At 48.8% G+C, this 23,841-nt stretch overlaps 2 protein-coding genes across 2 annotated transcripts in view; one reads left to right on the top strand and one right to left on the bottom strand.

Moving 5' to 3' along the window:
- KCNIP1 (potassium voltage-gated channel interacting protein 1) overlaps nucleotides 1–23,841 on the bottom strand; it is a 339,780-nt gene that overhangs the window by 297,690 nt on the left and 18,249 nt on the right. The window lies entirely within an intron of this gene.
- On the top strand, nucleotides 12,247–22,040 carry KCNMB1 (potassium calcium-activated channel subfamily M regulatory beta subunit 1). The gene is made up of 4 exons (XM_059416556.1): nucleotides 12,247–12,629; nucleotides 14,849–15,006; nucleotides 16,491–16,662; nucleotides 20,830–22,040. The coding sequence occupies exons 2-4, from the start codon at nucleotides 14,873–14,875 to the stop codon at nucleotides 21,097–21,099; spliced, it is 576 nt and encodes a 191-aa protein (XP_059272539.1). The 5' UTR covers nucleotides 12,247–12,629; nucleotides 14,849–14,872; the 3' UTR covers nucleotides 21,100–22,040.

Below are 23,841 nucleotides of genomic sequence, written 5' to 3'. Positions count from 1 at the left end.
CTGAGGAAGTGAGAGAGGGTGTCTGCACTGGGAGGTTAAGCCCAGGGGAAATGGGGATGACCCACGAGTCTCCATCTGGAAGTGAGACCAACTTCAGTGTTGCCAGTCACATGGATCTCCAGCAGGATCACCAGGAGTCATGGCTGAGCAGGGGCTCTGCACACAGCCATGGGAGGAGTTACCATAGAGTGTCCAACACAGGAACCTATCTGGGGTCCCACCTGCTCCCAAGCTCAGGTGCAGGTGGTACAGGTGGTTCAAATCACTGGTCTGGGAGACATATGTTCCAGGCTCTGACGGTCAAGAGGAAGGATATTGCAGAGGCCTGAATCAGCTGTTGTCCAACACAAGGCAGACCCTCAGAGCCTGACCACAGATGTCACCTTAATGTTGCCCAAGGAAGGCCCTGCCCAGCCTGTGCTTTATTCCAGCTCCCTGACCTGGCTCACCTAAAGCAAGAAGATCCATGGGAAGCCGGGTGGCCCCCAGGAAGGCTGGCATAAGGCCTGTTATTGAAATCTCTCTTCTTGGGGTTGGGGCAAAGCAGCACTTCTTTGCAGTGCAAATGGACAGTATATATTAAGAATATAAAAAAAATTATCCTTTTTGGTTCTATTTTTGGGACCCTATTCCAAAGCAACAATCAAAATGACAGAAATAACTACCTGCATAAAGATATTCTGTGGGGCCTTATTTATAACTGGAAGTAATCTTTACGTCCAACAGCTGGGAGACAGTTAAGTAAACCGTAGTCTATCCACCTTCTAGCCATTATGTAGACAGTAAAAGTCATGTCATGAAGACTCTATATTAATAAGAGAAGATGATTATAATACAATAATAAATGAAAAAGCACAAGAGTATAAAACTTTATATAATCATGGTAGGTTGCAAAAATGACCACAGTGGTTTGTAGATTTCCCTACCAAGAGGTCATCTTTCCCTCCCTTCTTGAGTCTGGACCGGCCTTGTGACCAGCTTGGACTAACAGAATATGGGGTAAGTGACAAGGCATAAATGCCAAGCCTGGACCTTGGGAGGACTTGCAGCTTCTACTTCTCTCCTTGCTCTTAGAACTTGCACCAGGAAGGCTCATCCAGTCAGCTAAGACACCCTTTGTCACCCTAGTAGCCCCCATCCCAAACCAGCTGATAGCCAGCCAATCATGGGATGTGAGTGAGGCCTTCCAGGGCCTACTGGGTACACATGTGGGCCTAGCTGAGGTTGGCCAAGCTCTGACCAGACCAGAAGAACCACATAGCAGAGTCATGAATGGTTGTTGCTAAATTTGGGGGTAGTTTGTTATGCAGCAGTGGCTAACTGATAGACCTGTCTATGAGTATCACTAGGTGCAAGAGAGGGCATTTACAGTGGGGAAAAAATCCTGGAGGAAAAAATTCCAAAATCCAGAGACTAGATTGATTAAATGGTGCGATTATGATCATTTGAATAGATTATCCGTTACAAAATTTTAAGACTATGTTTAAGTTATTTACAATGAAAAATACATGCACATTTTACAAAGTGAAAACAGGAGCTGAATTTCCTTCTCTGAAGAGTTCTAATTCAAACCTCTGCATATTGGTGTTTTGAGTGGTGACCTCCTCACTGCCTACCATGGATACAAAGGGAGGCTTGCCCTGTGTCCTCCAGGTTGGGCCAGACTGGTGGGTTCTGGAGGGCTGTCCCCGGGACACTTGGCCTCTCTCCCAGAGGCTCTGAAGTGGGAAGCATGGGAACTGTCCTTGGTGTTTTCAGTAGCTCCCATCCTTGAATCTCTAAGGCATTCTGGGTCCATACAGGGCAGGCAGTCCCCCATCATTTTTTAATTGTTTCACTGTGTTTGGAAAGCTCCAGAACCAGAGCCAGGATAGCAAAATGAACCTGGCATTTGGAATATAAAGTCCTGGGCCCAAATTACAGTTTTGCCCTTCCTGGCTCCTGATTCCGCTCCTGGGTACCAACCAAGCTTCAGGGCCTAAGCTAGGCCTGAATGTTTAGAGATGAATCAGACACAGTCTCTTGGGGAGTCCTTGGTTTTATGGGGAGACTTATCCACTCAAACACCACAGTTAGCATGGCCCCATAACCTAACTGTTCAAGCTGAGCTCTTTTTGAGAGTGGAGGGGGCTGATTGGAGTAAACAGGGGCTCTCTGAGTTACCGGGCACCTGCAGTCACTGTCCGGAGCCCATTCTCTCTGTATGGAGCTGTAGTCTAGAAGTGCAGTCCAGCAAACAGGAGAAATTCAAACCAATGAAAAAGAAAATCACGGCTTTCCTTTGAACGCATGAAAGTGAATAACTGATTGTTCACAGTTACACCTCTCTTATTTTTCCTTTGCTCGGGAGTCTTTCCTAACTGAAGCTGTTCCAAAACCCCTCACATGTCAACCACCAGAAAATTCTCTAGGACGCCTGGCGCACGTGGATTTTCTCCTTTCTCCCACTCCCTTCCTTTCCAGGTCTCAGCTCTGTGTTCTGTCTCTCCCTCCTCCCTCTCTAGAGCCAGCTGTCTCCCTCCATTATCTAGAGGGGCAGGCAGGAGGAGAGAAAGGGAATCCCATAGTGGAGGATGAAGGACTGAGTGCTCAGGGGTGGGGAAGGAACAGGGAGGTCCGTGTAGATAAATCTGATCAGGTTTATTCTTGGCACACACACGGGTGCCAAGTTCAAAGTTAGAATAGGCCCACCTGAAGGAGAAGCGCCTAATCCAGATAACACTTAATAGTGACTGAATTACGACTTAAATGCTCTGTGACTTTAGTCCAATCACTTAACTCTTCTGAGCCTCAAGTTCCTCTTCTGAAAAAAAGTGAAAGAATGAATGATAGGAATGAAGACTAAATGAATGAATGTTCCTGTGGCAGTCAGAGTCAGCTGACCAGCAAAGTTTGGTCCCCACACCCAAACCATGCTGAGAAGTGGTTGCTCATCCAGGACTACATTTCCCAGACTCCCTTGCATCTGGGTGGGACCATGACTGGTCTTCGCAAATGGAATGTGAAGATAAGTCATGCCTGTCAGTTCCAGGCCAAGGTGGATAAGTATCAATCACCTTCATTTTCTCTCTGCACCCGCTCCCTCCTTCCAGTCCACGGGCTAGATAATTCTGAGGTCAGCTCGAGGCCACAAAATAGTGGAGCCATAAGATGAAGGAGGTTGATTCCAGCAGCAACCACCTAGAGCAGAAGCGGACATTCTGGACTCCCCACAAATGAGAACCGCACTGTTATTGGGGAGAACCAATGAAATCTTGAGGTTGTTGCTGCAGTTAATCCATTCTGGCTAAATCCCCTGCCTCTCAGGGTGGTCATGCAGATAAATAAGGTTGGTATATTGGCTTCAGTGGTGTTCCAAACCCTGCCTACTCCCAGCCCCGTCCCCCCACCTCCCCAAGAAAATATTTGTTCCCGTCTAAATCCCTGGAAATTGTGAATCTGGCCTTATTAGAAAAAAAGGTCTTTGCAGAAGTAATTAAGGATTTTGAGATCGTCCTGGATTACCTGGGAGGGGCTCCAAATCCAACGGTAACTGTCTCTGTGAGACAGACCAGGAGGCATGGAAGACCATGCGAAGACAGGCAGAGCCTGGAAGGACACAGCCACAAGCCCGGGAACACCCAGGCCACCAAAAGCTATGAGAGATAAAGAAGGATCCTCCCAAGAGCCTTTGTAGGTAGGGAACCTGGCCCTGGTCGCCTCTTGATGTCAGACCTCTGCCCCCAGAACCGTGAGAGAATAAGTTTTGATTGCTTTAAGCCACCAGGTTTGTGGCAATTTGTTACAGTGGCCCCAGGAAATGAACACTGAGGTACGTACCGGGCCCAGCAAGGTGCTGGGTGTGGAGAAGGCACTCAGTCCACGGTGAGTTAAAAAATCAGCCCTGAGCACCTCCACGGTTTGCTCCTTAGAGATAGGGTCTTCTGGGAGATTGCGTCCCCTGAGAGCAGATATAGTTCAAATCTGTCTTGTTAAGTACCAGAGAAGGCTCTGGTGGGGCTCATGGAGGTATTTGCACTTAGAGTCAATGGAGACCTTGAGCTTCTTATTATTTGCGGATCACAGACATACATATTTATTGAGGTGCAACAAGGGGGATTAAGATTTTCTCTGCAGTATCCCTTTTTATTTATTTATTTATTTATTTTAAAAAATGTTTTATCTTTTAAATTTCTTTTCAGTGTACCAGAATTCATTGTTTATGCACCACACCCAGTGCTCCATGCAATATGTGCCCTCTTATAATACCCACCACCAGGCTCATTCAACCCCTCACCCCCAGCCCTTCAAAACCCTCAGATTGTTTTTCAGAGTCCACAGTATCTCATGGTTCGTCTCCCCCTCCAATTACCCTCAACTCCCTTCTCCTCTCCATCTCCCCATGTCCTCCGTGTTATTTCTTATGCTCCTCAAATAAGTGAAACCATATGATAATTGACTCTCTCTGCTTGACTTACGTCACTCAGCATAATCTCTTAGAGCCGCTCCATGTTGATATAAAAATTGGGTATTCATCCTTTCTGATGGAGGCATAATACTCCTTAGTGTGTATGGATCAGTGTCTCTTTTAAAGACAGCTGGTGGGCCCAGCCCACTCTGGGCAGCCTGGGAGCCAGCATCAGGAGCAAGGGTGGCCTCCCCACCCCACCATGCCCCCAGTGCCCCCACTCTGGGTCCTGGCTCAGACTAAGTCACAGGCTTGGAGAAGACCTTCAGGAGGCCAGGCAGGACCCCTCCTCAGCATGAGGAGAGGCTGCAGGGAGGGAGAGCCTTCCCAGGACTTGTGGAGAGTGGCTGTGAGGTAGCCAAAGGCAAGGCAATGCCAGGGGAGCGGAATGGGCAGCAGTTTATGGCTTTGTAGACTGTCCACCAGTCACATGTGGCTGTTTAAGTTAATCCACTTGAAATAAAATTTAAAAAATTTAGTTCTTCCTTCACATTAGCCACTTTTCAAGGGCTCAGAAGCCACGTGCCACTCGTGGCTCCTATATTTGGACAGCTCGAATTTCCACCATTGCAGCCAGGAGGGGTAGGAGTCTCAGCTCTGTATGTCACCAGCATTGTGACCTTGGACAAATCTGTCCACTTATAAAACGAGGGCAGTCACAGTACCTACTTCATAGGGTTAGGATTGAATGAGATGTTGGGTTCCCAGTACTTAATGCAGCGCCTGCCACATGGTAGTGCCTGGGAACCGAGAGCTCTAGTTACAGGTAGAGAATTAGTTTACAGAAGAGAAGTAAGGCAGAACACTGCCTGGGAGTCACTGGACATGGGCTCCAGCCTTGCTTCTGACACTCTGAGAGTCTGTAGAGAAATGTCTGAATCCTAATCTGTGCACCATTAAAGCTGTGTGGCTTTGGGTGAGTCACTTCCCCTCTCTGGGCTCAGATAATTCACCAGTGGAAGGGAAGTTCGCATCTTATTAGATCCTATGCTTCCAGGGAATGTAAAGGGGTTGAAACCTATAAAAGGCTAATATTCTTTGACTCTGATCCCTGCTTTTAGAAACCCATTGGAAGAAAAGAACCAGAGAGGTGAGCAAAGACAGATGTTCAAAGACTGTCATTGGAAGATAGCTAATAATAACGAACCCTTGAATTTATATAGAAAATTCCTAAATTTATTTTTGGAAAGTATTGCATTTATCTTTAGAATGTATTCTAGGGATGCTTGGGCAGCTCAGTCAGTTAAGCATCCAACTCTTGATTTCGGCTCAGGTCACAATCTCAGGATTATGAGATCAAGCCCCTCGTCCAGCTCCATGCTGGGCATGGAATCTGCCTAATGTTCTCTCTCTCCCTCTCCCTCAGCCCTTCCCCCACCCCAATAATTATATAAAAAAAAAAGGAATGTATTCTAAACATCATTACTTTGACGGCGGTTTCCTTGGGATGTTGGACTTTGATTGCTTCTTTTTACCTTTCTGTACTTACCAGATTCTCTACAACTTGCTTGTGACTAGAAAACCTGACACTTAGAGAAAGCTGTCAACCTATGTGATCTCTAAGGGGCCTTGGAGGGACTTCTATGACTCAGCAAAGGGGGAGGAATACTCTGTTTGCAGCCTTGACGTCCCCACTGCATTGAGAGGTGGAAGGTGTGGAGGGGAACAAGGGAATGTCATTCAGTCCTTGGATCCCCCATGACAGGTACCACTAAGATCAGCTAACGCAGATTGGGGCCCTGAATCTTGCCAGAGTCAAATATGTCCAGAGCTGGGGCTTCTTGCTCTCTCCTGATCATGGACATCACACAGGCCATGAACATGCCCTGAAGGAGTTGAGGGATGGCGCTAAGCCAAGTGCTTGCTATGTGCCGGGCACTGTATGAATTGCTTTCATGGATTCTCTTCCTTTGAACTTTAAAAAATATTAGGGACAAATAAAATATTTTGCATCTAAATAAACACATGCTGTTCAATCTTTGCTGGAAATTTAAGCAAAGCAAATAAAAACTGGGACTGAGTTTTTTTCATCCAGCCAGTAGGTAACAATTCCTAAATTTGATTGTGTCCAGGCTTGGTGAGTATGTGGGGAATAGGCCACTCTATGCACAGGCTGTGTACACGCATTTGACGATTGGTGTCCATGTTATGGGGAAAAGTATCCAATAAGTATCAAAATCTGAAAAATGCAGAAATCCTTTGCTCTAGAATTTTTGCTCAGCTGTCTGATCTTTATTCTAGGGAAACGGAATGGGCAAAAATTGCAAGGAGCGTTTAATGCAGCACTGTTTAAGTCACCTGACTCTCTCAGCTCTCATCAGCTGGAGGCTACAAATGAGCAACATTTATTTTGATAGACAAGCATCTGGGCTCAGAGGCACAGCTCACAGCTACACAGATATTTCTGGGAATTTGCAGAGATTCCCTATGTGTTCAGGTGCCCTTTGCTCTGACCTGCTTATTGGTTCTCCAGCCCAAAGCCTCCTCAAGGAGATGGACTTGTACCTTCTGGGATGCCCCTCCAGGCCCACTCCCCACTCGGCTTTAGACTCTTCTCTGCAGGCTGACCATAGGGGCGAGAGCAACAGGCTTCTCTCTACCAGTTGGTTTCAGTGAATGGGGTTCAGAAGACCAAACAAAAGGGTCCCTGGACAGTGAGGTCAGCTCCTCATTCCCTAGCTTGTCTACTGAGGGTCCCAGGCTGCTGCAGGAGACCCTCCTTCTGATGCTGGACACAGCTCCTTTCCCTCATCCCTCAGTCCAGAATGGCTCCAAAGTGCTCCATCTTTCCCTGTGCTCCTTACGACCTGCCCACACCATTGTCAGCAGTTCTAAAACCTCCTTGATTTTCCCAATTTGAGTGTACTCTCTAAACTGGTGTGCCGGGAAACCCGCTCTCCTAAAAAAACAAACACACACACACACACACACACAAAACCCACGAAAGCCCCCACTCACATTGTTTGTAGATTTCACTTCCCCTGTGGCGGATTTCCGGCTCCCAGCAATGTAACAGCTGGCAGGGGAAGCGCTCCTGTGAAGCTGGTGTGAGCCGGCTGAGCACACTACCAGCCCTGCCCTTCCTGCAAGACCCTGACCGGTGCAGGGATATGTTGGGCCGCTGCCTCTGCCACGGCTACTGTGAATGATGTTGCAGATTGCCCTATTAGGGGGCATCGCTGTGAGCCCTTTGTTCTCATCAGAGTCTGAGTCCCAAAGACTATGGTGTGAAAACAGCTCCACCAGCCTCCACGTATTTCCTCTGCCTTGTCTCTCCCTCTTCCCCCAAAGTTCAAATCACTCCCGGACTGGGCTAGGAAACCATGAAGTGCTGCCCTCTTCCATTTCTATAGCTCGGTCCTCTTCCTCCCCAGGTTCTGGTCCCCAAGCTCTGTCCTTGTAGATCCAATCTCTGTCACACCTGCCTGTTCCAGAACAATGATGGGTGTGAGGGTGGGGATGGTTGGGACAGCCCACCAGCCCACAGAGGGCAACTCTGAGCTCCGCTGATAAGCAAACAGGCCCCCTTCCTAAATGTCCAACAACATGGCTTCAATTAAATACACTACTGCTTCCCCATATGAAACAGTACGGTACAAGATTTTAGACAAATGTGTTCTGGTCTGGGAAAATGACTCTAATATTCCATTACATTAAGGAGCAAGAGGTTTTTTTCTTGGTCAAATGATACGACGTGGATGAACCTTGAGGACATTATGCTGAGTGAAATAGCCTGACAAAAAAGGGCGATCACCGTAGGATTCTACTTATATGAGTTGTCTAAAGTAGTCAGACTCAGAAACAGAGAGTAGATGGGGCTGACGAGGAGGGAGAGACCGGGAGTGGTTTAATAGGTACAGAGTTTCAGTTTTGCAAGATGACAAAATTCTGGAAATCTGTTGCTCAACCGTAATAACCACTCCCAAACTGTAGACTTATAATTGGGTAAGATGGTGAATGTTTTTTGAAAAAGTAAGAGATTTTTTTTTTTTTTTCCAAACCAAACCACAAACCACAGAAAATCCCCAAGATTTCTGTTTATCTAGAGATGTGACAGTGAATAAGAACTGTTTTTGCCCTGGATCTCAGGGAGCTTACACTCCAGTGGGGAGACCTGGGAATGGGGAAGGCGCATGAACAAACATAACATTACAGGGACGGGGAGTGCTTGGAGGGAGCTGCACACAGTGCTTCCAGCATCTTTAATCACGTGTGGCTTAGGGAATGGGAGGTGAGGTGAGCACCTCAGAACTGAGACCCAGGGGAGAGGAAGAGCTCCCTAGCAGGGGGGACACAGGGATGTGCCCTCTGGAGGGAGAGAATGTCCGCATCCTCTTATGAGTATCTAAAAAGACACACCCACCCGGGACCTGCAGTTGCCTCCAAGTGGCAGGGCTATCACAGTGCCTTATCTTCTTCCTGTCCTTGTCTGTCATCCAACTTTCCCACAGTGAGCATGGATGGTTTTGCAGTAAGGAAGAGGCGTAAGCAAACGATCTTACCGCACAGATGGATAGCAGGGCTCTTTATTTATTTATGCTGTTCCTTGTTTCAAAGAGGATTTCAAGCTGCTTACAATTATGTTAACAATACAGCAGGCTAAAATACCTTGTCACTAAGTAAGAAAAATGAGGGGAAGCAAAAACACGGCTTGAAGAGTCCGATGGGAAAGGCAGGCGGCCTCCCTTCACTCAGAGGGGGCGGCCCTGTCAGGTTCCTCATCACGTCCAGTCTTGTCATCTAATTCAAATATGAACATTTCTTGGTCCTGTTTTTACACTTTGTCTTCTCAACTCCATTGAAAAATCCCTCACTGCCATTTCCTCTTTTGTGACTCTCTTTCCCTGAAAATATACCTTTCATTTTTCCATTGTGCCTTTTTGCGGTTTTAAAAATCCACCTTGTGCCTTCCCCATCAGTGACGGACTCAGAGCCTCTGCACGGTAAGGCCTCGAGTGTCTGCGAGCCAGTGGCTTCCCTAGGACAGAGCGCAACTCACAACCACTCCCTGCGGCAGACAGCTGGCGACACGCCCTCTGCACGGGCTCTGGACACGGTTGCCAATTTGATGTATGGGACTTATTATCCCAAGTGGTGGCAGAGAATAGATATTGATTCAAAAGTGTTTAAATAAATAAGTGGATGCACAATCCAGAAAGGACGATAGACTGAGGAGATGGGCTTACACAGCTGCTGAAGTGGACTCCCAAAAAAACACTAGTTCTCTCAAAGACTGTGCCTCAGGACATCACGGAGGGCCTGGATCCCTCGCATCACGTGACAGGGGAGTGACCTTGGGCAAGTCACAGGAACAAGATCTTTTGGGAGGACTGTTGAGAAGAATGGCTATGTGTGTACATTTGTGTGTGCATATGCACATGTGTGTATGTGTACACACATGCACACATGTATATATGCACATATATGTGTACAAGGCACACATGTGTGCATGTGTTTTCGTGTGTGCAGACATGTATAGGTGTGTGGGTGTGTGTATGCATATGCATGTATGCATCGTGTGCACACTATGTGCCTATGCACATATCTGTATACACGTGTGCACAAATGTGCATGAAATATATGCACACATATGTATGTGTCTATATGTGCACGTGCATGCACACATGCATATGTGTATGTGTGTAACTGTATATGCACACATGTAGGTATACATGTGCACACACGTATATGCATGCACACGTGTGTATATGTATGCATGTATACATGTATATATGTGTATGTATTTACATATGGATGTGGCTCATGCCCTGGCACATAGTAGTTGCTCAATTAATGAAAATACCCTCTTGTAACACCGCACTTCTATTCCACTTGTGCAGCAGTGAGCAACCTAAGATAAGAACATACAGAGCTTTACTAAAGCTTCCCCATACTACTCCACACAGTCATCTCAGGCTTTTTCAGCCCCACTGGTTCAACACTACCACAGTCACCAGCAACAGAAAGTTTCCCTTTGAAATCACTTGCAGTACATTCTAGTTACTGTCACTGCATAACAAATGCCCTCAGAATATAGTGGCATAAAACTATTGAATTTGCTCATGGATTTTTGTAGATGGAGAATTCAGAGTGCACACAGAAGGTGGCTGGTCTTGGCTCCATGATGTCTGAGGCCTCAGCTGGGGGTCCGAAGAGGGGTCTGGAGTCACCTGCAAGCTCCTTCCCTCAAGTGTCAGCGGGGGATGCTGGTTGTTGGCTGGGAACTGAGCTGGGGCTGTCAGCTGAAGCAGCTATGCGTGGCCTCTTGGCTTCTGCATACTATGATGGCTGGCTCCGAGGGGAGTGTCGCGAGAGAGGACGCCCAGGGAAAGCTGGATCACTGTGTATGACTTAGCTTTGGAAATCACATAGTGTCACCTCCATCACATTCTCTTGCCCAGGTGGTTGCAGAGCTCTGCCAAGATCGAAGGATACAGATGCCCCTCCTGACGCAGTGTTGATGCCACATTGTTAGATGAGCACACGGAATGGATCGCATGTTGGTATGGGCATCTTTGGAAAATACAACCTGCCCGTCAGGTAGCTTAGGTGATCTCTTATTTTTCAAAAACACTGAGGAGAGGTATAATTGTCTCCATTCTAGAAATGGACAAACTGAATTTAGAGATACAAAGTAACCTGCCCTGGTTACTTTATTTAACCCCCCTGAACCTCAGGTTCAGCATCTATAAAATGCGTAGAAAAATCCCTACCTGACTAGCTTGTTATGAGCTAGCAGTGCTTATTATGATAGGGTGTTGGAAGTTTGGAGTCGGGGAGGCATTTTGTGATCTCTGACAGTCTGTGTTAGTGCCGAGTACTACTCCGTATTGTTGTAGCTTTGTTATTTCCTTGCCCTCCCCCTGCAGCCCCACATGCAGCTAGGGACCTGAGTTTTTCTCCACACCTTTTGGAGAACAGAGCTTGTCCCAGCATTTTGGAGAGGGGCTCACTTTCAGGCAACAGTAGAGCTTATGGTCCACCTTCCTTGCCTGTTTCCCTACCTTGTGAAAAATTCTAATGTTTGCTTACAGATTCCAAACGTGTAACCCTTAATAACTCATTCAGTCGATTATGAGCAAGTGGCCTTTTGGTCATACTTGAAATGGCTCTGTTGCATGCACCATGTCTCTCTCCCCCAGGGGGAGAGGGATGAAGGACTGGCATTTTTGCATTAGTTCATGGGCACCAGAAGGGCTCTTCTGGCTCCTGGATAGGCCAAGGACCATCTGGGAAAACCACTCCTCTGGGGATTCATTCCAGGCCCCATGTCGCTCCTTGTCAATCTACCTGTGAGGTCTAAGGTCTTATAAGACCCCCTTGTGGCTCACTGGTCATATCAAGAGGCACAAATCTCTGCCCATGCCTCCAAACTGTACTTCGACAGTCTCTGGGAGGCCGCTCAGCAGAGCAGGCTGTCCCTGGACCTGGCTGGCTGAAACAGCTGTGAAGGCCTCACTGCTTTCAGCTTCTGCTTGGCTGGACGTTAAAAGGTGGGTTTCTCATCCTCTGCCTCAAATCTTCGCTATCCCTAACACTCATCATTATCCTAAACAAAGTTAGTTTAAAAAAATCCCAGCAACATAGTTGAGAAAATTGAGGCTCAGAGAGATGCCGTGACCTGCCCAGGGTCACACAACATTTAAGTGCCAAAGGCTCCGGAGGGTTTGGATGCTTCTATGGGGATTTGCCAACCCCCTTGTAGCTGATAAGCCCAACCCCTTGGAGCTCTAACTCCTCCTCTCTCCCTTGTGTCAACAAAAGGAAAACCATTTCCTATTCCCGGCTTCCCTGCCAGCCCAGAGAGACTGATGATGAGGAAACATCTCTAAATGTACCAGGATGGTCTTTCCTGGTTTCTCAGTTTTGCTCAGTCTTTTGTTGTTCGAAATCTGTTTCTTTCAGACCCTGGAAACTGCAGGTGTGGCGGCCTGAGTAACAGCTGCCCTTGTCTCCTAGGCTTGGGACGACTCTCTGGAGTTTGTGTCCTGGGGCTGTGTGCTCAGACTTGACCATGTTTGGGCATGGAGGCCTGTCCCGGATGGGGACCAGAGGCCGCTCTCCCAGAGATGGGCTGAGAGCCCAAGCTTCCTGCTGCAGCTCAGGCAGCCTCTTTTGGGGTGGGGGCTGGGGGCCAGGCCAAAAGTCTCTGCCTGCTGAAGACTCCAGGGCTCCAGAAACTGTGAGTACTGCCTCCACAGCACTTGGGGAGTGGTTTCTCCAGAGCCTGGGGCTAGAGGGGAGAGCGTGGGGGAGGGAGATTGGCAGTGGGAACTTGCTTCCTAGGGAAGTTCATCACGACTCTGGGCTCCAGGGGCCCTGACAGTGGTGTTGCCCAACGTAAGACCTGCTGGTGTTTGGGCCCGTGGTCTGGTGGCCTGCTCCATGGCTGGGTCACTCAAGTCGTTCAGCATCCTCACACTCAGGTCGCAGCTTCCAGAGCAGCTGGAAGGAGAGCAGCAGCCTGGAGAGCAGGACCAGTCCTGGCTCTTGTCCCCAGGGGAGGGATGGGACAAAAGTAGGCTCAGCAAGAGAACTGGGGACTTCTGCTCCAAACCTTCAGGATTCCCTTTGGTAATAGGAGCCACTATTTATTGAGAGCTGGCATTGGGCCTGATACTGGGATCAATATGTGATATTTGGTATGTCACCTGGTCTTTGTCAGAACTCTCTGGAGCCGGTACTATTATTCTCATTTAACAGCCACTCGGTTGCTACGTGGCAAAGTCAGGATTTGATCCTGGATCTGCTGACCTCAGAATCCTCCCTGCCTGCCTCACATTCCACCAAACCTTTGAACACTGTACTCTGTGCCCTATCCTTCTAAGGAAAAGAATGTCAACCAAAATGCCAGGTGCTATTTTCTTTCACCTTTCTCCATCTTTCCTAAATTCCTAAAATCTTTTCTAAATTCAGAGTTCAGACGTTGAGTGACTTTTCTAAGCGGAAGATAGGGCCCAAAAGTTCAGAGATACTCAGCAACTCTCAAAAGTGAAAAGTTCTTCTTGGAGTCTAACTGAAATCCCTTCTATTAGAGCTACAATTCCTTTCTTCCCGTCCAGACCTCAGGGAAGATCAGCAGTGCCTATCCTTCCTCCTGCCAGAAGGCACCCACTGTGGTTGTTTAATTCCATATCCACACCCATATCCTTACCCCCTTCTTTTATCCTGTGAGGTTTTAGGAGCGTTGACCACCACTCTGCAAAGCTACTCACTTGGTGTAGGGAACAATCTCATCAAAGCATTACAGACAGGTGGCATCTGAGCAACAGGCAGGGTTCAGACTTCTCTGGGACAGGAGAGCCTCTCCTCTCCTCTCCCCTCCCCTCCCCTCCCCTCCCCTCCCCTCCCCTCCTCTCCTCTCCTCCTAGCATCTCAAACCTGGTCACATAGTACCCCTGCCTTCCCACCATCCAGAGTGCTTGGGTCTGGGAGGGCTGAGGGGCTAGAAGGTAGGGCACATGCCAAGGGCCCCTCCTCGAGGGCACCCCATGTTCCAGGAAAGAACCGGTTTTGTTTGGGGCACCCAGCCCTCCTGGCCCTTCTCTACTTGCTGCCCCCAGCCCAGGCAGCCTTGCCCTGGGATTATTTGTAAACTGTGAAATGCTCCATGTTTTTCTGAGACAAGTGTCCCAGAAGAAAGTGCTCAGATGTCCTACCGCTACTGTCCACTGTATTCATTTATCTCCTGTATTCCTTTTCTACTGTTGCTGTTAACAGATCACCACAAACTTGGTGGCCTCAAACAATAGAAATCTCCTCTCACAGAGTTCTGGAAGCCAGCGAAGTGTTGGAAGAGCTGAAATCAAGGTGTTGGGTGGGCCCACTCCATCCAAGGCTGAGGGGACAATCCACTGTTCCTTGTCTCCTCTGGCTTCTGGTGGCTGCTCAAACTTCCTGGCATGTGACCACACCACTCCAATGTCTCCACCCTGGTCATTATCATCTTCTCTTCTGTGTCTCATTTCCCTTCACCTTGCTCCCGTACAGACCCTTGATTATGTTTAGGGTCTACATGAATAATCCAGGATAATCCCCCATCCCAGGATCCTTAAATTAAGGTCTTTGCCATGTAAAGTACTGCTCACAGATTCCAGGACTGAGAATATGGACCCCTTGGGGTCATTACTGAACCTACCACACATTGTGTGGCCTTGGACAAGTCTCTCTACCTACCTCTGAGCCACAGATGCTTCAACAGTAGAATGGGGATGATAACACTTGCCTCTCAGTTGGTGGGAGGTTTACGTGTGTTCAAAAAGACCTCAGGAGTTGCAAAGCTCCGTAACTAACTAGAGGTGATGTTGACCATTGAGTACCGTCCACTCTTACCTGTCCCATCTTCTGTGGGTTACTCGTTGCCTGTGCTGATCTCATGTCTGTTTGCCTCTGTGGCTCTAGAAATGACCAGTGCCTGCAGTGGACATGGGAAAGAAGCTGGTGATGGCCCAGAAGCGGGGAGAGACTCGAGCCCTTTGCCTGGGTGTGGCCATGGTGGTGTGTGCGGTCATCGCCTACTATATCCTGGGCACGACCGTGCTGCCCCTCTACCAGAAAAGGTAGGGAACTCTCCTGACCTGCCCCATCCTCCAGCTTCTCTCTGATGGATCTGGTCGACCAGGAAGCCCATCCTTCTTCCTACCTCTTTCCCCATTGATTTCACACCAGAAAGGAAGGGCTGGACAATCATTCTGAGGGTGAAGGATTTGAGTTCAGGGAGGGTGGGTCTGACCGGACCCTGCTTATCTGGGGTTCTGGGACATGGGGGTAGCAGACATAGGAGGCCCTTCTCATAAAAAGCAGCAAAAGATCAGAGCAAACCCCGCCCCCCCCAGTGTGAGTTTGATCCTAGGAGAAATCAGAGGTTATAGATTTTCACAGCTTATCTGCACAGTTTGATTCCCCTTCTGAAACCTCCCGGCCAAGTGGGTGTCTAGCCTCTTGTTGAATATCTCAAGGGATGGGGTGCTCAGGACCTCACGGTATATACCATTTCATTTTGGGGCTTTTCTGAGAAGTAGGAAATGTCTACACTGAGCCAAAAGCAGCTTCCATGGAGCTCTGCTCTGGAATCTCAGAGAAAGTTCCTTGCTTGCTGACATGTCAACCACTTGGACTTTTAAAGGCAAAGCTGTGAAGTTCCTGATCCGTTCTCTGTTTGGAACAAACACGCTCCGTTCTCTCAAACTGCTTTTTTTTTTTTTTTTTGTGAGGATAAGTCTCCGACCCTCGCCTCTGGGCATGTTCCAGCTGCTGACAGCCCCTCCATCTGGCAACGTGTGTCCTGCCAGATACATGCGAGATGAATCACGATTGATTCGCTAATGTGTTTATGAGCCTGTTAGCCTCTCCTGAGCCTGCTTCTTTGTCACTTTTTATAACCCTGGACTGATTCCAGGTTGGAATCTTCCCCAAAGGAGGCCCTGTTCAGAACTGCTATGTGCCTGTGACCCATTATCTCCAGGTTCACCCCGTCCCCACCTACTTCCCTACCCTGGCACAAATCAAGCCCCTTCTGCATCACCTCTTTTTGGGGGGCGAAAGGCACAGATTCTGAAGCTAATCAGATCTGCACTCGGGTCCTGTGTGGCCTCAGAAAAGTCCCTTGACCTCTCTGAGCTTTTCTTCCTACCCCCTACAAGGTGAGGCTGATGTGGCCAATGGGTCTCGGGGTCTGGCTGCTTATCAGAATCAAGGCAGAGAGTTTTTAAAAGCATATCAGGGCCTGAGCCTCACATACCTTAGAAATTCTGATTCACCTCTTCTGGGGTATGGCTGGGACATGGGAATCATCTCAAAAGTTCCCCAGGATTTTGGGTCAGCAGCCAGGGTAAGATGATGTTTAAGAGGCTAATAAGCATTGCTATTCTGATTCTATGGTTCTTTTCTTGGGCCCAACCACTCTGGAGTCACACTCCTTTAGTGCTGGATGCTTATGGCAAGATGAGGGTCCCAAACCCCAGGTCTCTCTAAATGGGTTGAAACCCGATGCTCTGCGTCACCCAGGATCTGACATATGTGTGTGTCTGCATGGTCTCCCCAGTGTGTGGACCCAGAAATCCACATGCCATCTGATTGAGACCAGCATCAGGGAGCAGGAGGAGCTAGAGGGCAAGAAGGTACCCCAGTACCCGTGCCTGTGGGTCAACGTGTCAGCTGTGGGCCGGTGGGCTGTGCTGTACCACACAGAGGACACTCGGGACCAGAACCAGCAGGTACTGACTGGGGGAGGAGGGATGGGAAGGTATCCTCTTGCCCCTGGCAGGTGTGTGGGCCTCTTCCTAACTGAATCCCCATCCCTGCTCTGGGGAGTGGAGGCCGAGAGAACTGAGCCTCCTTGACAAGGGTCCACAACTGCTATGAGGTCCAACCAGACTTAGCTCCTCTGGGCTGGACTCAGACTTAGCTCCTCTGGGCTGGAGTCAGGCAGACCTGGGTTTGAGTCCCCACTCTGCCACCAACTGCTGTATGAGCCGGGCCCCGCCTGGGCTGAAGTCCAGTCATGAAGTCAGAGGCTGGGTGGTGTGCTGGGCTCGGTGTTGGTGGATGGCAGGCACTCCTATAAGGTAATTCAAATGAGAGACCAGAGCCAGAGCTGACCCCACGGAGAAGAACCCCTGAAACCAGCCCCACTTGGTGAAACCAGAGGCCCAGGGCTGTAGCAGACTCTGGAGGCCAGTGTTTGGGAGATTTTCCCCAGCCCCTCATCCTATCCTTTCTTCCAGAAAACACAAGTTGACCGTAACCATTCCCTCATTCCCTCATTCATCCAGGAGTCCCTGAGCACGTCCTGTGATAGGACCTCTGGACTCAGGAGGAGAGAGCTCCTATGGGAAATAACACCTAGTGGGGCAGGATCCGTGCCACAGAGAGGAGCAGAGGAAATTATGGGGTTAAAGGTGGGAGTGACTCTTTTTCCAGCCAACAGAGAGGTGAGGGTGTCAAAAAAACGTTTGGGTCAGGCTTGAAAAATCATGCAGGTGTTAGATACAGAGAAACAGGAACGCAGCATGCCTGGAGAGGGGCAGGCAGAGACCACCGTGTGGCGGGAGGAAGGGCCTAGAAGAGAAGGACCTGGAAGGGGTGCTGCAGTCATTGATGCAGGGGGCATTGGGGCGGGGCAGCAGGGGGACACACAGGTGGACTCTACCTGACCCAATGATGGGAGCAGAAAGCTTTTTGTTTGTGGTAGGTTTCTGTTCGATTTTTGAGAAAAGCAAAACTTTAATGAAGAATGCTACAAGTTATGGATAATAATAAGTTTGAAAAAAAACATTTTAAATTAAAAAAAAATTTTAAAAAGATTATAGCAAACACTTTACTGATTTTTTTTTTTTCCCCTCAAATGATAGTCTTTAAAGATGTCTGAGTGAGACAGCAGACAGTGCGGTAGGACGGGAGATGAGTGTGTTGAATTCGAGATCAAGATCCGACACAGCACTGTCAGGGAAGCCGGTGGAGGAAGCCGGCCCGCAGAGCATGGAGTTAGGCATTCGTGTTCAATCGGGATTGTTTTTCCAAGCCTTAGAAGTCCGGCATAAGGAAGGGAATTGGGGGGGAGGCCTAAGCTCATCTACAATCACTGTTTTACCCCAAACTGCCCTGGTTCAACCTCATGAGAAGTGGGGGTGTTCTGCCTGAGCAGCCAGCAAATAGTAGAGCCAGTGCCAAGGCAGGCAGTGCTCTCTGTCCCAGCCCACCAGGGCTCTCACCAGCCTGGGCTCTGAACACTCAAAGCTCCTTTGCGTTCGTTTCAGAAGGTCAGAGCTTTATCTGGAACAGGTTCGCTCCGAAGAATTCTCACGACGCCGAGTTTCACAGGAAGTGGAGTCCTAAGTGGCTCCTAACGGATCCACCATTTCCCGTAGTATTTCCCAGGGGAAGGTTCTACTGGTTCCCAGGAATTTAAATTCAAGTAGACCGTAAAGAAGGGAAATGCTAATGATATTCTGGCACTGTACGAGCTGTGTGCCCGTCCTTTCTGCAAGGACTACTGAGTTATGGCATTAAAATGTGATTGGGTAAGCTGGCCCTGCTCGACTCTGGCCGTGCACTGGAACCAGTGGCGGACTGAACAAAGTTGGCTTTCTATACCAGACCACCTGACGCAGAATCTCTGGACTCTCCAGGGGCTTCTGAGGTTTAGAACTACTTTTGCGAGCAACCAGGAGTGTTTAAAGGGTCTGTGAGCTAAGCATGGTCAGAGTGGTACAGAGGAGCGTGAGGTTCAGTGGCCAGGCAGAGAGGCTGGGGCCACGGCCAACAGCCAGGCTGCAGATGGGCCTGTAGTCGGGATAGATGCTGACGGTCAGAGTTAGGTAGCTAATGGGATGGGAAGGGCAGGGCGCTGAGGGTGCCCAGTGAGATTACTGATGGTGCTGGGAGTTCATGGAGAAGTGGGTTTGGACAGTGCAAGGTGACAGACCCATTCCATTAACACTAGCATGACTCAGCCCCACCAGATAAGAAAAGAGCCCCCAAGTCCTCCTGAATCCACTTCTACCAGGACCCCTGCTTCTTCTTTGGCAATCGGTGGTCGCTGGTCTATCCTGAGGAGTAAGAAGTCAGGCAGGAGTGACCACTGGCATGCTAGGGATTGGGGGCAGGCTCACTCACAGGCTGCCTGCCAGACCCTGAGTTTGCCAGCCTCTCCCTACCCCACTGCTCCCTGGGTCTGTTTCTGCCGCACACCTTCCAGTCCTGTCTCCATGCCAAGTCATCCGGGCAACTACCCTCACAAACCTATTTTACAAGACTCAGAGAAGTGGTGGCACCCACCAAGTCTCACAACTTTGGACCTGGTGGCTGAATCCGGGTCTGTCTGGCCCCACAGTCACACCTTTGCTCAATGGGGTACGTTACTCAAGGTCAGAGTCAGAGACATTGGGAAGATAGGTAAGGTCCCCTCAGTGCAGAACTCTGAGTTAATCTGCTCCTGGGACCCTGCTGTACCCAACAACTTTGAAGGTTAGATTCCTTGGAGGCAGCTCTCCCCAGCCTCACGTGCTCTCTGGCTGTTTAGGGGATGGCTCTGGACACAGCTCCCCCACTTCCCAGGCTGTCAGGACCCTGATGCAACTATCTCCCAAACTGCCGGATGGGTGCTGTCTGGGCAGGCAGCTTTGGGGACAGGGTCTCATTCAAATCCAAGGAGTAACCAAGGCCTAGGGAGGAGCCAGCTCAACACTCAGACTTTGATCTCAGTCTCAGACTACTATGCATGAAGGAGTCACTTGTTTGCTGGGCTCCACCCCATAAATTCAGAGTGAGTAGGAACCTGTGCTCTGGCCAGCCCTCCAGCTAGTCTGCTGCAGGTGCTGTGGGGGATCCCCTCGTAGAAACTTCCAGAACCTCACATAAACAACCTTCAGACCTCCTGGTACAGAACCGAGATGTAACCAGGGTCTCCCCTCTGTGCATCCTCTGCAGAGCTTCCCAGCAGGAAGGACCTTGCCTGACGGAGCCAGAGGCTCCTAATAGCAAGAGTCGGCATCAGGATCAATGCGTTCTATGTTCCGCCTATACAAGCTCCTTCAAATGTATTCTCTCCTTCCTTCGAATCCCAGTGTCAGATACTGGCTTGCCAATATCTTCTGTCTGGCTCACATAGTGCTAGACCTCAAAGGGTTTGCAATTCACATTTTTGCCAATATTTTAAAATTGTGAGAGTTCACATTAGAATGTGGCTTTCTAGTTTTTCTTGAAATGTCGGAGGCCTGGGTACCACAGATCTCCCGGATCTCATGGCATCCAGCGTCCAGATAAAGTGACGATTGTCGGTCTGGATGCTTCCAGCTCTCCCCATTTCACCAGTGCCCCCCCGCCCCATCCCTGACTGTCCTCCGTGGCACAAGGCTAGTGTCGGCTGACTCTTGTCATCTTCTTTCCTGACCCGCTTCACCTGGGGATGTTATGTGCACATGCCCTGTGGGAAATTGAGTGTATGACCTCTGCCCCATATCCGAATATAGAGCCCAATGGGTCTGTGTCACTCTTGGGTTAGTTAAGTTCGAAGTCCTTCTTTAATAACGTCCTTTGAAACACATAGTGCTCTTAACCCCTTCAAGAGACAAGATGACAAGGCTCAGAAAGGTAAGCAATTTGCCTCAGGTCCCACAGCCGATGGAAACAGAGCCACAACTCCAGCTGGGCCCCTGCTTCCTGGTGAACGGCTCCTGGGCCACCGCTCTCACACGTGACACTGCAAAGGAACCCTCTAGAACCACACAGTGCACAGCCTGACGAGTTTCCGACAGACGTCACTCCCAGCCGGGGGCCCAACTCCAAAGCCAACACTTTCTTTTACTTCATGTCAGCCCTTCCTCTCTCCCAGAGAAACCAGGATTTCCAACCTCATGGGTGTTCTCGCCTTCCCCCCACAGTGCTCCTACATCCCAGGCAGCCTGGAGAACTACCAAACGGCCCGGGCCGATGTGGAGAAGGTCAGGGCCACATTCCATGAGAAACAGATTTTCTACTGCTTCTCAGCCACTCGGGAGAACGAGACCACTGTCCTGTATCAGCGCCTCTATGGGCCCCGGACCCTGCTTTTCTCTCTCTTCTGGCCTACCTTCCTGCTGACTGGAGGTCTCCTCATTATCGCCATGGTGAAGATCAACCAGTCCCTCTCCATCCTAGCGGCTCAGAAGTAGGCCTCTCCATGTCCCAGAGCTGCCTCTGCTGCTAGAGACTGGGTGGGCCCCCAGGCTGCTCCCTACTTGGGTACCCCTGCCCCTCCCCCTGCCTTCCCACTGTTTCGCTCCATCCCATCTCTGCTATCTGGATGGGCTTTGGTGAGTCCCTTTGTCATGTCGTTCCTGATTAAGAATGTACACCACTTCTTAGTGCTTCAGAGAGCTCAAGGCCAGCACGTAACATTGTCCTATTACCTGTCCCCGCTCAGCTGACTGAAACCCACTTCCTGCCGCACCACCCACCAGCCCACAGATGCCAGTGATGCTCGTCTCCATGCCTGTGTTCTCGTGGTTGGCTCAAAGGCCTACCTTTGTCATCCACGGCAGACCTCACTCTCTTCTTTGAATTCCATCATGAAAACCACAGCAGCTCCCATGTATAGAGAACATTTAGAATTGGATTGTAGGATGCTAGGTGCTATGTATGTTTTTATTCCAATATTATTAATAAATATAGGTACGAACTTCCATTTGTAAAATACGTAAGTCCTGGGTGACTATAGTTCATCATACTGTACTGTATACTTGAACGTGGCTGAGAGAGTAAATCCTAAAAGTTCTCATCCCAAGGAAAAAAAATTTGTAACTGTGTATGGTGACAGATGTTAACTAGACTTACTGTGATGATCATTTTGCAATATATATAAACATATCAAATTATTATGCTGTACACCTGAAAGTAGTGTAATATCTCAATAAAAAAATATATATATCACAAGAGTCTATTAGAAAATACACTAAAATATATCAAAATATTAACAGTGGGATTGGGGATTGGGATGGTGGTTAATTTTAATTTTCTTTCTCATTCTTTTAATCTTTGGTACTTTTCTAAATTTTCAGCAGTAGGAAGGTATGGTTTCATTGTTTTTGTTTTTTTTTTTAAATAAATACGCTTGTCTTCATTTTTTTGAAGATTTTATTTATTTATTTGACAGACAGAGTGAGCACAAACTGGGGTGGGGGTAGAGGCAGAGGGAGAGGGAGAAGCACACACCCTGCTGAGCAGTGAGGCTGACATGGGGCTCGATCCCAGGACCCTGGAATCATGACCTGAGCCAAGGCAGACGCTTAACCGACTGAGCCACCCAGGTGCCCCTCGTTGGGTTTGTTTTTAATCATAAAAGCAACGATTGATATTATTTTGGAAGGATTTGGAAAGGTGAGCCTGGGCTGGGGAGGAGTTGGGCTCCAATCAGAGGCAGGCTTTTAAGAACACACAATTTTAAGAAATCTCTGTGGAAGGAAGGAGACCACACAGACGGGGATTTATAATTTACAGTGCAGGTAAGTATATGATACTGGCTCTGCGACAGAAGCCTGTCTCACACTTGAAAAGGGCATAAGTGGAGCATGCCATCGTCCCTACCATTACTACTCTAAGAAGTCTTCCTAGAGCAGTGGTTCTCAAAGTATGGTCCCTGGGGCAGCAACATCAGCATTCTCTGGAGCCTTGGGAGAATGCACATTCTCAGGCCCTGACTCCAGCCCTTCTTAGTCAGAAACCCCTGGGGTGTGTGGTGGTTTGGGTGGCAGATAGAGGAGGGGTCGGCACTCCATTTTAACAATGGCCTCATGGCTTCTGACGTGCCCTCAAGCATGAGAACCGTGGGTGTAGAGAACCAGTGCCCTGTCACGGGGCTTTTCAGAACAGATAAATGACTGCTCCACAGGGCAAGTCCTGAGCTGGATGTGAAGTTAGGCTGGTACCTCTGAAGCTCCTTCTGGAGCTGTGATTCCAGCCTCTGCCCCTGGGTATGAACGCTGTCTCTGCCATCTCACTGATTCTCAATAGTTTCATCTATTAAAAAAAAGTGACTCCTCCTTTAGGGTAGTGGGGAGGACCGAATAAAGGTTTGGCACATGTTAGGTGGCCAGAATGGAAGTAACTGAATACTCAGAAACTTCCAGAAGCAATGATACCAGTAAATGTTAGCCTGTGTTTATTGGTGTTCATGTATTAAATGCCGGGCACTGTGCTAAGCGCTCTGCCTTGTGAAAATTCAGGGAGGTACCACTGAGCCTACCTCAGAGAGCAGGAGAAGCAACATAGGATAGTGGTTAAGTATGGAACTTGAATGAGGACAGCCTGGCTTCAAATACCTGACCCTGCCATTCCCTAGCTGGGTAACTTGGGGCAAATAACCTCTCTGTGCCTCAATTTCCTCATTTGTAAAATAGGAACTAACAATATCTCCCTTTTAGGATTGTCACTATTAAATTGGTTATTTTATAAGCTTCTTAGAAGAGTAACTGACACATGGTAAGTGCCATATGATATAATGAAAAACTGAAGCTCTAAGAGTTCATTGGCCAAGGTCATCTGTATAGCAGTGAGGAGCTAGGAATCAAGCCCTGGGCTGTGTGATTCCAGAGCCTACTGTCAACCACTGTACTTGAGAAGACTCAGCTAGAGGACTGAGGACCCTACTCTCCCCAGAGCCCCAGGGGTCAGGTAAGGAAACTTGTTGGGTTCCTGGAACCCAATGGTGCCCTCATACAAGTCAGGGATGTGAGGGGAGGTTATCTATAATCTGCCTGAACATCTCTTACTTCCAACCAGGGAGCCCTGATGTATCCCTCTGCCTTCCAGGTTCTTACTTGGGGACATTTCTTCCAAGGGGAGACGGTACCTCATTCCCCAGAGTTTCTCCCTTCTGGGGTCATGGAAATCTCAAGAGTCTTTGGAGTCTTTTTTTT

Source organism: Mustela nigripes, chromosome 12 (assembly GCF_022355385.1).
Source record: "Mustela nigripes isolate SB6536 chromosome 12, MUSNIG.SB6536, whole genome shotgun sequence".
Lineage (NCBI taxonomy): Eukaryota > Metazoa > Chordata > Mammalia > Carnivora > Mustelidae > Mustela > Mustela nigripes.
Note: the sequence above shows the minus strand (reverse complement) of the source record. Positions and strands in the feature narration are given on the sequence as shown.